This window comes from Cyprinodon tularosa, unplaced genomic scaffold (assembly GCF_016077235.1).
Source record: "Cyprinodon tularosa strain WSP-4 unplaced genomic scaffold, ASM1607723v1 ctg540, whole genome shotgun sequence".
Classification (NCBI taxonomy): Eukaryota; Metazoa; Chordata; class Actinopteri; order Cyprinodontiformes; family Cyprinodontidae; genus Cyprinodon; species Cyprinodon tularosa.
The window spans coordinates 1039774-1053315 of NW_024039275.1; the positions used below are offsets into that span (position 1 = coordinate 1039774).

The 13542-nt window shown below is 40.1% G+C and overlaps 1 protein-coding gene across 2 annotated transcripts in view; it reads right to left on the reverse strand.

Moving 5' to 3' along the window:
- cxxc4 (CXXC finger 4) overlaps positions 1-7723 on the reverse strand; it is a 48372-nt gene extending 40649 nt beyond the window's left edge. Inside the window, exons 1-2 of one of the 2 annotated variants that reach the window (XM_038304780.1) lie at positions 7306-7723; positions 3802-4732 (exon numbers count right to left, since the gene is read on the reverse strand). In XM_038304780.1, the coding sequence (XP_038160708.1) occupies positions 3802-4626 (825 nt within the window). In that variant the 5' untranslated portion in view covers positions 4627-4732; positions 7306-7723. Of the gene's footprint in view, positions 1-3801; positions 4736-7305 lie in introns of both variants that reach the window. The other variant, XM_038304779.1, reaches the window with a different exon arrangement.
- Positions 7724-13542: the final 5819 nt, after the last annotated feature.

Genomic DNA, 13542 nt, shown 5'->3' on the forward strand with positions numbered 1-13542 from the left:
ACTCCCCTGTAATTGGAGCACACCCTCCGGTCCCCCTTTTTGAATAGGGGGACCACCACCCCAGTCTGCCAATCCAGGGGGACTGCCCCCGATGTCCATGCAATGTTGAAGAGTCGTGTCAGCCAACACAACCCCACAACATCCAGGACCTTGAGGAACTCCGGGCGGATCTCATCCACCCCCGGGGCCCTGCCACCGAGGAGCTTTTTAACCACCTCGGCGACCTCGCCCACAGAGATTGGAGAGCCCAGCCCAGAGTCCCCAGGCCCAGCTTCCTCAATGGAAGACATGTTGGTGGGATTGAGGAGGTCTTCGAAGTATTCCGCCCACCGACCCACAACGTCCCGAGTCGAGGTCAGCAGCACACCATCCCCACTATAAACAGTGTTGGTGCTGCACCGCTTCCCCCTCCTGAGACGCCGGATGGCGGACCAGAATCGCTTCGGAGCCGTGCGGAAGTCTTTCTCCATGGCCTCTCCAAACTCCTCCCACACCCGAGTTTTTGCCTCAATAACCATCCGAGCCGCATGCTGCTTCGCCCGCCGGTACCCATCAGCTGATTCCGGAGTCCCACAGGCCAAAAAGGCCCGATAGGCCTCCTTCTTCAACCTGACAGCATCCCTCACCGGAGGTGTCCACCAACGGGTTCGAGGGTTGCCGCCACGACAGGCACCGACAACCTTGCGGCCGCAGCTCAGATAAGCCGCCTCGACAATGGAGGAACGGAACATGGTCCACTCGGACTCAATGTCCCCCACCTCCCCCGGGATGTGTTCGAAGTTCTGCCGGAGATGGGAGTTAAAGCTCCGCCTAACAGGGGACTCCGCCAGACGTTCCCAGCAGACCCTCACAACACGTTTGGGCCTGCCAGGTCTGACCGGCATCCTCCCCCACCACCGGAGCCAACTCACCACCAGGTAGTGGTCAGTGGAAAGCTCAGCACCTCTCTTCACCCGAGTGTCCAAGACATACGGCCGCAAGTCCGATGAAACGATGACAAAGTCGATCATCGAACTGCGGCCTAGGGTGCAAAAGGTGATGATTTTAAAGAATCTTTTCAGTTTGTAATTTACCTTCAAACCTTCTTATAACGTAAAAAAGTAATTTCTTAAGCATATTCAAAACTGCTACACTAACTACACTAGTAGCCATTAATATTTTACTAAAAAGGTAAACCACAACACACGTCTAGCCATTATATATCTATATCTATATATATATATATATATATAGATATAGATATATAATGGAACCCGCTCTCAGACGCGATCTCCCCTTTGCTCTGGAGCAGAAGGACGCTGCATGTCTATATGAGAAATCCCTGCTGAGGTTTGAGCCTCATTGAGGTAAGCAGATAGAAAATAGAGCAGAACCCTGATTGGATCTGATGTATCTTATGCAAAAAAAAAGATTTTTTTTTTTTTCACTCTTTTTTTTTGGGGGGACACAATGTATGAAATGATGTCAAACAGTTAAAACAGCTTAACAACATAAAATGTGGATGACCTTGATGCAAAGATAGATAGTTGAGAACAAGCGTGTTAAGATTCCTCTGTGGTGGATGAAGAGAAGTAACCTACAATATTTAGCAAGTCTAGGTGTACAAAAAAAAAATCACATTTCAAGTTTTTTTGGCAGCTGAGCTCAGGTCACAAAAAATAATTCTTAAAGCAGCATGAATTCTGTTTGTTATCATTAGTATTAGTATATTGATGTGATTGATCACAATATTTTTTTTTACCAGCTAATGATTAATATACTAACAACAAGTTTGACCAATAGATTTTCAGTGGTTGCAAAGGCTTAAAAACAAACAAACACTGAAATCAAATGTTTTAAATAAATCTGTTTCCGATTTAAGTGTCACCAGCTACATCTTCTTACAGAACAGACGCTGAATGCCACAGTGGGCACCAATTACCATTTATTTAAAAGCACAATAAGTCCTAGATAATCTACTTTAACAAATGCACAAATTCAATTACTCATAATTTGCTTTCTGCCACCCCCTATGATGTGCTGCCCTGAGCAGAAAGCCATGCAGCCCAAATCAAAATCTGCCAAAAACTGAGGTGCTGGCTTCAAAGTAGGTTTGTATATCAGCAGAAGACGGTGAGAAAGAACAACCTGTATCATACGGTTGGAAGAGTAAAAGTTGCCCTTTTGTAGATTAAATGTATCACAATTAATAGTTAATGAACCCCAGTATTTTATAATGAGTCCCTCTCTGCTCTTTCTTTACCAACCTTTTTTGTGTTAAAACTGGTGCTATGGTACAACCAGCACCAGTCTTTTCTTTTTTCTCAGTTCTTTTCTGTCTCTGACACTAATAAAGTAGTGTTATCACAGTACAGACTCTAACTGGGCTCGATGAAAAGAAAAGTTTCTATTGGTTCCAGGGGACGGTCTTCTGGAGACCAACCACCATACTGTCTCACCATGTTTTAGATTTCCCCAGTTTGGACATCAAGACACAGACTTATGACTAATTTTACACTACAGACTGGTAAAGCCTTTGTCCAGGTGAACTGTGTTTGAACAGTTAAAAATTCCAAATATACAGTACAATATAGACAGAATCAACTGTATAAAGTAAGAACACCAAGCTGGGCATTTGACTGCAGAACCATGTTTCTGTAAAACCACTTCAGCTTTGGCAGACTGTGATCAAATGAAAATTACAGGAAGTGGTCTCCTTTTCCCTACAATTGTTTTTGAAAAGTTTTTGATCATAGAAAAGCATTTGAAAAAAATAAATTTTAACATCATATTAGAAAACAATATCTTTGAACACCTCCTTGAAGATGTGTGGTATAAAGTGAGCAAAGATTCTGACAAACTGATGTCTTGTATTCCCTGTTAACAAATGAAAACATAAATACTGTTTTTCCAAAAGTAGATTAGGTAACACTTTCTGATTAACCCAGTTTTTCTCTCTGTGTAATCACTTAATTAATGAGCAAATTATCTAAGCCCCAGGTTGCATCTGCTGGAAATTCATCTATCAGGCTGCTGTAGGCCGTTGTTTGATTCTCAGGGCAAAGAGAAGCATATTTACAGCTCAAGATTCAAATTTGGCCTTTGCACTTGACGCCCAAATGTCAGCCAGGAAATAAATCAGCTTAAGTGAACCTGTATGCCTTCTCTGCCTTCTTGATATGCATCATTTCCAGAGTGATCCACATGCACTGCATACTGTGTACCCATACTTCAATCAGTTCATTCATAATGTGTGGAAGGGGGATCCGTTTATGGGATTAACTGCCCCCCCCCCCCTTCCCTCGCCACCATCACCTCCCGCACACACACTCACACTGTGGGCGGTGGAGGGGGTGTGTTGAACAACGCCATCAGCAGCTCCACCATCACTCTCACGATCTTTTGGTGGTCAGCGGCTGAGGCCTTGTGGGATATTGATTCTCCCCATCCAGAGACGGCTCCATAATTGGTTAAAATGACCGGGTTCGGAGAGAGATGGCTCTCTGCTGAAAACCATTTCCCAGCCCTGCTTGGAGCAGAGCCAAGCTCGGGGTTGTTCGGATGCGTTCCAGCCCCAGCCTGACTGGCAGCAATTAGGGGTGTCTGAGCCAAGCTCAGCTTGCGCTCCGCACAAACACCCCTAATTACTGCCAATTAGGCTAGGCGGGTAGGCAGATTTGAAAAAGCAGGGGGATGTTCAGGCATGGGTGGGCATGGAAACAATTTTCAAGGGCTTAGAACGTGACTGGATGAAAAGGTTAATGCTTTGGAGTGTGAGGGGGATAATGACAAAAGAAGGGGAAGCTGAGCCTCCGTTCTCACCTCCAGCGATGATCCCGGCTTCTTCTTCAACTCCTCACATTTCCTAAATTTGCAGATCTGGTGGCCTGTTTTGCGGTTCCGACAACTGCTGCAAACACCACAGTTGATTAGCCGCCTGCAGGGTGCACACACCCCACACCTTTTCCTTTTCTTCTTCGCTGGGTTTCCACTGGATGCTGAGGAATTATTCTGTGGGCAGTCTGCCAGATTGGCAATTTGAAACGCACTGTCTGTAACGGCTGCTGAGGCTGCGGGGGAGTGAAGGGCTGTCATGACGATGACCCCAGGAGGTAATGAGATGCCCCCTAAAGCCGGAATAGCGGAAAAAGTTCCAACGCGTTCCGGGAGATTCATTATCTCTGCTTCAGCAGCGCCGCATTTCAGCTTGTTCATGCATTCTCCTGCTAAAGGTCTGCAGTGTTCAGGGGATAAGGTAGAGAGGAAATTATTATTTGCCATTTGCAGCGTCTCTGGCGGCACGCCAGGCTTCCCCGGCCTCTGGGAGTCATTTCTATGCATGCTGGTCCTATTAGGGTTTATTGCCGCTGATTTCCTTCCCCAGAGCATGGCGTTATCACAGTTCCAAGGGGACATACCAATTCTGGCACTGGGAAAAATGGGCGTTGTGATACGGGCAATTTTTGCAGTCTGCGGAAATGCGCCATTTGTTTTGTAAAAGTTCGCAAACGACCTGTACCTTTCCATTTCTGCATTATAATCCAAGAGCTGACTTAATCCACCGTCCTGAAGATTATCCTTCTGCAGGAGCGAGACGTCTGCATTCTGTCCATTTTCAATACAAAGCGCATTGTTTATGTTAGACATGGCTGGAGAGTTCTCGTCAGTGTTCAGGAGGACAGTGTGAGGATGCAAGGGCCTTTGTGGAGCTGAAGCTGTTTAGGAACAGTGAGTTACCATCCTGGTGTGTCTTCTTCTGTGCAAAAAGCAGACAAAAGAGGAGAGATAACAGTTACATGTAAAGACAAAGAGGTAAAGATCTCATTTGTAATCAGAATTCAGTTCTAAACATCAACTTTCTCTAGTAGCTGCAAATGTAAGGAATGCTGACATGTTTTTATGCTCTCAGACTCTTAACAACAGTCCAAACACACTTGCATCTGGTGACAAATGAATAAAACATAAGGATGTTGTTATAAATAAACAGATTGTTGTATCGGATGCAGAATCTCACCATTTTGTGACATGTTGGATTCAGAATATGAAAAGTTACCTGAATTTATTTAATATGTAAAATTATCTTCTACAAGACGCAGAGAGGACATTTATATGGCACAGTGAATATCAATTGCATCTGCAGTGACTGCAACATCAGAGGCAGCCCCATCCGTCTAAACAAGACCCTTGTTGGTGTCTCCTAAGAGCACCTGGCATTCATTCATGGCCACTATTACAGTGACAACCCTCAGTGATGGGCAGCGCTGGATTTACAACCAGATCATGGACCAGACCAACCACAGAGTCTGCTGCCTGAGGATAGATCTGAATGTGTATGTGTGTATGGTTGTAGTGGTGTTGTGGGGGTCCATTTCCTTCCATTGCCTGTCCAACCAGTCTCTCTCAATTTGGTTTCCACAGATAAAAGCCCATTAGACACATCTCTCCCTACTTCCATTAATGTTTTTTTTTCTGGGCTTTCCATTTTAATTGCTGATCCTTCGCTGGAATGGTTAAGCATTTCAAATCATATCCATATCTTTTAAGAGAATATTAGAAATGTAAACACAGAAACCTGGGATCCACCCTTACAACAGATGCCCCAAGAAATCATTCATAACTGTAATCTGGTGGTTATTATGCTTGAGCGGAGGTACTCATAAATGAGTTAACAATCACAGTCTAAGAGATCTTTCTCAGTTAGCTATTTACAGAATCGGTGCTGTGCTTAAAATTAAGTCAGAAGAAGATCAGGACATGCTGTCATTCAGTAAAACAAAGAGAGAGAAAGATAACAGGAAGGCTAAATATATGGGATAAAAGGAAATTTATTAAATCCTTCAGACCAAAACAGTTCTTTCAGTTGCTTCACATTTTAGACAAGCAAATGTCAGGATGCGTTTTTAGAAAACTCGCATTTAAGAAAAGCCTCTAAACATGTTACAAGGAATACACACAGTTAGCACTGCTAACTCAATAGGCAAGTTAAAAAAATGTATCTCTTTGATCGTTTTGTCATAATTTCAGAAGACAAACATGAACACACATCTCAATGTGACCTCTGAGTCAGACTTTATAGTATCAGGTTCTGGCTAAATTTTTAACTGTGATTGGACTTCACCATATGTGTTGAATGGGTTTCCTTCATATCTATAATGCTGGTGTTCCTCAGGGCTCTTTTCCTGCGGCCCCTTGTGTTTCCTGTGTACATGCCTCATTCTTTGGCACATTTTGAGGACTTTAACCATATTCCTTATCACTCTGTTGTATGAACATTCTAAGGCACGTGATCTCTTTAAAGCCACATGTAAGATATAAGTGCTACATATATTTAAAGAGTTTGATACTTTTAATAATATTAACCCTCCGGTAATGGAAACTGTTGGTCTTTTTACGTGTTTAGTCTATAGCGTTTACTTTGACTAAAGTTTTTTGCTGGACGTTCATGTCGAATATTTCAGTCTCTCGTGTTTTTACCATTTATTAGAGAAAGGTTTTATTGGTCATGGTCTGTATTAAGAATTAATTTCATTCAATAAAAACAATTATTCACCTGGCAGAAAAAAAACCTAAGAGTATCTACACATTTTTATCGTGTATCTCTAATTCTTGTGGATGACATTATTTGAGTGCATCCTTCCTAAAACAATTCATAGAGGGCAAATATATTTCTTATTAACCCACAACTCCCATATAACCACACAGTCCTTGCAATGCCACAAGATCACATCCTTTGGTTTTGTTTTTTTCTGTCTCTCTGAGAAATTTAAAAGTTATTGCACACAAAATGTGACACCAGAGTGCTGTGATCAATCCCCTACACATTTTCAGGTTCAGTGTCGACCAGCAGCCACCCGTAAACAAAACCTCTCCGGCTTAATGATCAGCACCTCCTCAGGGTCATTATTACTTAATCAATTCACCCCTGGAGCGAAATACGCAGCCCAAAGGCAATCAAGTCACGGACATTGATTTTTTCCGCCTGTAAACAAAGTTTCCAGAGACAGAAATGTTCAATACTTGGAGCTGGAAGGAGACAGACAAGAAAGAGAGAAAAGGGGCAGGATAAGGAAGGGAGAGACAGAGACACAGGAAATAGCAGATATAAAAATTTAGAAAGGATAAAGATAGGTAGATATCAGATCAAATGTCAAAAAATAAATAAAAGAAAATAAAATGAAGTAGAGTGGTGCAACAGTGTAATAGCTGAACATTTCCATAGAAATGAATGCAACAGGAGCAGAGACAAGGCATTAAAAATCGTCTAGGTGTCAGAAGCGACAGGAAACAGAGAAAAAAGACAAAAAAAGGAGAAGGAGCATCACTTACCGGGTTCCTGTTGAGACAAGGCTCCCAAGATGCTACCAGCCCGCCACTGTGTAACCGCACATTACTGCTGGGCGATATGTGGAGAGAGGCAGAGGGGGACTGAATGCAAAGATGCGAGAAAAGACGCACAGAGGAGCCGCCTGAGGGCAGCAGAGCCACCGCGTCTCTCTGTCAGTGTGTGCGCTCAGATGGCTCAAAACAAAAGGAGCATTTTTTTTCTCTGTGTCGTTTCAGCCAAACTAGTAAAAAAGGTGGAAAAGTGCAGAAGCAAGTCAAAAAGGAAGAGGAAAAATGTGTTGATCGCAGCGGTGGATGTATGTGCGCCCCTTTTCCTCCCGTGTTGCGCGTCTGCCTGCTCTCTGCTCGGTCCGCGTCTCCTGTCGCTGTGTGTGGCTGATTGGTGCTGAGGTGAGGAAGCAGGGATGTGGACACCTACTGATCATTGGCTGGAAATTACTATAGAAACACAGGGGAGGAGGGAGGAGGGATGGAGCTCAGAGGGGCGCATCTAGACGCGCTTTGACACAAACATTTTGTTTCATGGCGGGACCTTTAGCGACGAGGAGGAAGCGGGATGTCATTTTTAATAAGGCTTGGTGGTGGTGGTGGGGGGGCTTGTCCAATTAATTTAAATGGAGCTGAGTTGTGATTAAGATAAAATGCCTCCGCCGGGTTGCTGCCCCCTCCCTCCTTCCTATCTCCAGCCATAATTATGGGCTCCTCCGGGACCCGGGGCGTTATAAATCTCGCCCATGCCTTCAGATCAGCTCCAGATGACAACCGGGTGCTCCTCATGGGATATTTATTCCTAGAATTCCCCCCCATTTGAAAGGTTTAACTTTCCTTCATGTTTATTCATTTTTTTGGCTTGGTCTTGAATCATAACTTTTAAGTTTTAGTGTGTTTTTTTAGGAATAAAAAGACACTAATCAACTGTGAGATTTCTTCCTTCAGCCATTCAAAATTTACACCCTGAATATAACCTATTAGTGACCTGTAGACGTTGATTTAATATTCCTGTGTTTGAAAACCAGTTGAAAGTAACTTAACTTAGCTGTATAGTTAGATTTGGTTAAACAGAGTAAGACTGGAGGAAAAGCTTCTGTAAAAGTCGAGATGAAGGAAGGATAAGTGAAGGATGCCTTTCATACTCATCCAGTTAAAAAAAAAGACAAAAATTCCCTGTTTGACTATGGATTCTTCTCAAGTTATCTGCAAATCATTGGGCTCTCATCATTAATATTAGGATTAATATAATACAGACATTTAAAATGTATTACTATGAGCGAAACAAATATTTGAACTTATCCCCTGCACTAAGCTAAAATAAGAAAAAAAAGAAAATATTTCTATTTTTCTAATCATTCATCTCATTTTGTTATGGCTCTTCTGGGACATTTTTCATAGCAGGACATTTAAAACCAAACAACGTTGGTGGATTTATATTTTTAAATTATGGAAGAGGATTAGGGCCACTGAAACTTTAAAAAGTTAACATGTTTTTGAAATAGGGACCTCTATTTCGTCATTTTGCTTAATTCTATCTCTATTCTTTCAATCTGCAGAATCTGTTAGTTCAATCTCTAACATTATGCTCTCTCTGCCTTTTCTCATAGTAGCTTTTCATCATCTGTTGCTGTTTGGCCGTGACTCAATCCTGGAGAGAAATATCAGCTGTACTGCTGCCACCAACACTTTTATAGATGTTGGAGATCAGCCTGTTTTTCAGTGTAGTCCTGTTTCTCTGACTGTGACTGACTGGATGTGCTCTCTTCATCCTCTGACATGGGAGCTGGCTCAGAGCTCGTCTGCCTGGCTGGGTGTTTCCTGGACGAAGCCTCCTTTTATAGCTGCTTTTTGTATCTCTGCTTCTGTCTCGTTGAACCCCAGTCGGCCGCTGCAGATGGCCGCTCACACTGAGCCTGGTTCTGCTGGATGTTTCTTCCTGTTAAAAGGGAGTTTTTACTCTCCACTGTCGCTACAAGCATGCTTAGAGTGAGGTATTGCATCAGAGTCAATAAGTCGATGCAATCAACTGGTTTTCCTTAGATAGAAAACTTTAAATTAATTTGACTGTATGATCTGGTTGAACTGTAAAGTGCCTTGAGATGACATGTGTTGTGAATTGGCGCTATATAAATAAACTGGATTGAATTGAAATATTATTTCTGTTAATATGTGAAAAAAGTCATAATTCTGACTTTAATTTCATAATTCCGACTTTAATCTCAGAATTCAGATTTTTTTCTCAAAATTCCGACATTAATCTCAGAATTTAGACTTTTTTCTCTGAATTTTGATTTTTTTTTCTCAGAATTCTGACTTAATTCTCAGAATTCTGACTGATTTCTGACAGGTAGCAGACCAACCTGTTAGGATACTTAGCATTTATCCCTATCCTGTTCAAGCTGAAGCCAGCAAGCTCAGTTTTGGCCTTAGCTGACCACAGCACTCTCTTTTAAGCCTTATCTAAATTATTAACTTGTTGACTTGACCAACAGTGTGCAGACTTGAGAAGTTTTAAATCTCTTACAAGATACGGTTTTATCAGTGAGGCACTTGTGAGTTGTGGTGCTAAAGCTGGATTTTGTTTTTAATTAAAACAAAAATGATTAGCTTTTTCTTGTGCATTGTAAATGTTGGGCAATGCTGCATTAACTGATAGCTGTGACACATGGTGAGTAATGTGTTTTCATGTATACACCAAGTCTGGTGGTGATGAGTGGTGATGAGTTAGAAATGTGATGCTACATTTTTCATAATTTATACATATTTAGAATGCATGTCAAATAAGCAGCCTTAAAACTAACCTTAACCCAATGTTAAACTGATAAGTGTATGTTTTTTTTTTCATTGTTAGCATTTCTGTTTGCCTGTTATTGGAGCAACTACTAATTTCTGCCTGAAAAATGCCATGAGAGATTTAAAACAGTTCCTTTTTTTTGCAACCAACATATATTTGGCTATGTGATTATTAGTCGAGCTTAGATGTCAAGCTAAAGGTTATATATGTTACCCTCTTTAAAGTTCTTGGTAATAGCAGGGGAAGGGTAACTATTGTTAGTTTATTATGAGGGGATACCAGTTAAAACATCATTGGACAAAAAATGGGAGCTGCTCTAAAACTGTCATTTCCTTGCTCACACTAAGAATGATTGTTACATCTGGCGCCTTTAAAGTACTTCAGGTACACCTGCCTAAGAGTCACCAGAAAGCTCATGATCTACTATTATCTGATAAACCCTTTCATTTCCAGTCATGTGATTTTTTAAAAACTATATAGAGCCAGCTTTTAACCTGATCCAGAATGCTTGACATTTGTGAAGAAAAAACACCTGCTTCTTTTCAGAGAAAATTCAACCAGATCATACAGTCAAATTGGTTCAAAGTTTTCTATCTAAGGAAAAACCAGCTGATAGCATCGACTCACTGACTCAAAAGCAATCCCTCACACCAAGCATGCTTGTAGCGACAGTGGAGAGGAAAAACTCCCTTTTAACAGGAAGAAACCTCCAGCAGAACCAGACTCAGTGTGAACGGCCATCTGCTGAGGCCAACTGGGGTTCAAGAAGACAGAAGCAAACATACAGAAAAAAGCAGAGATACAAAAGGTAACTGTCAACCAGCTCCACAGGCGGGCCTGTAGAGGAAACATGCAGCCAGGCAGACGAGCTCTGAGGCAGCTCCAATGTCAGTGGATGAAAGAGAACTCATAGCAAGTTTTGCACTTTGCCTGTTATTCTCTGGAGCCTCTATAGAGTGGTTGTATTTTAGTTCCTATGTAACTTTCAGTGTGTGATAATGGAGTCATGTTTACACCCTTTTACTCCTCCCTGCATACATAGTCAGGGTAGTCACCTGCTGAATTGTTCATAATGAGTGACATCGGGAGATTCATTCAGCCACACTGTTATTGGAATCCTCCTTGGTGATGATAAAGATGCTCTTTTCTTATTTTATCATCATGATATAATATTCAGGCCTGTTTTCACCTGTTATTTTAATAACATCCCATTTTTTTCATTATTGCAAAAAGAAACTAAACATTTGCTCCCTTTACATTTTTATGTATAAGTAATTTGCACTGAAATGTTTATTTTATTTTATTTTTTGATTATGGAAGGTGTCTTTTCCATAGTTGTTAAGATAACACATTTATTATATTCTTAAAACCAAAATACTATAATCAATAACATTTGAAAATACATAACTTATTATAACAAATGATTTTTAGAACTTAGAATTTTATTTATTTATGTTATTTTTTAAGCATTATCTATGTGAAATAATCCAAAAAATGTCTTCTGCTGTAGAATTGAATGTTAGGAGAATCCCCTTTGGGATTATTACTCATATAACTTATTTATGTTGGGTTGAAACTTGTGCAAAAACTAGAATGCTTTAAATCAACAGGTTTCTATATCGTTGTCTAGTAAAGTTAACCAGTTTGGATAATATTGTGGATCAGAATACAGTACTTACAGGGACAAGTTATATTAAGTCATAAATAATAATTTTCTTTTTGTTATTTGCTTGATATTTATATAAGAGCATAATTTAATTGAAGTAATCAATATGATAAATGTCTGCTTATTAAGAATGGACTTTGTCTGCAGTAACCTGTTAAGATGATAAGAAATAATCAATATAATCACAACCTAACTTTTTTGGTTTCACATTGAGGTAAAAGTAGAATGATTTAGAGGCAACAAGCTTTAATGCTTTTTTCTAATAAAGAGTAGTTTAAGTCAGGAGTGTACCTTCAGATCGTTAACCAACCAAATGAAAGCTTTTCATGTTTCATCATGGCAAACAGTTTAAAATCTCCCTATAATTCAAAATGTTGGGTCTAAAACATAGTATTCATTTTTAATAACCACATTTACTACATTTGCCTTTGTTTCTTCAATGCACTGAAATCAGCTTTTAAATTCCTTATTAAAGCTTAGCACTGCAGCATTTTCTAGAAAGACTGACCCAAATTCTGTCGGAATTGCTAAAAAGAAACTGATTTTAAATTTTTGTTGTTGTTGTTGTTTTTTTTTTTTTTTTTTGTCCAGCCGAAAAGAATTTTTTTTACAAATTTTAACACTATCTTTTAAATAAGGCAAATACAGAGAAACGTTTTAGGTTTGCCCCTACAATCATTTACATGTCTCTTTTTTTTTTACATAAAATCTCTCCATCTTGTTTAATTCAAATATTAACTTTTTTCATGTTTTGAGAAGCATTCAAGAAGTAACACATTTAGTCCTGTCAAACTTTCATCTCCAAGTAGATAAAGGTAGCGAAAGAACCTTATTCTTAGTGTGGAACACTGATGCTGCAGCCGGTCCTTACTATAATCATCCATCAGGCCTGAGAGCAAAGATGTCTTTAAATCACCTCCCTGATCATATCCTGGAAGCTTTAAGTCTGAGTCAAAAACTAAACCCAGCAAATCTTCTTTGCTCTGTGTAAACAGCAAACATAACTGAATATGGAAAGTTTCTATTAGGACAACTGAATTCTCATTCAATTGGTTATTTTAGCTCCACATTAGAATACATTTAAAGTTACTGCACGTCACCGAGGAATAAACATAAACAAACCCAGCACTGCGTCTTCTGTGAGGCGCTCTTTGTGTGGGTAAACAAACTGACAGCTATACTGACACATTTCCAAGTCGTGCAGCCCTTTAAGGTGACATGGGCCTATAGGCTGCTAACGGCTACACTTTTAGGAACGTATTTACAGCCAGCAATAGATAAAACAGAGAGGAAACAAACACATCTTCGTCATAAATTGTAGCTCAATCATAGGAAGGAATCATAGTGAACAGGGCGATTTCTCATTGACCTAAAGAAAAGAACTGAATAAAGCATCTATTTAGACCTTTTTAAATAAATACATGTAGTTGTGTTTCTTCCATTCAAAGATGATGCCTTGAACAGAAACATGTTTTAAACTTTCCAAGATTTTACCTGGAGTGTTCTTTGCTTTTCATAATTTTGTTAATTTACTAATTTCCTCAAGAAACAGATTATTTTAGGCTGAAATTATCATAGATACTTTCGGACTCTTTATACAAATTCAAATTTGGATGATTTCAGGAGTATGTTAATTGCAAAATGATTAGAGACATGAGGGTAAAGAGGGATGAATACAAATGCATGCTGTGGTTTTTATTTTTTTCACTAAAACATTCTAGGAATCACATTTTTTTCCCCTTTCACTTCACCTGTTTGCTTTTTTAAA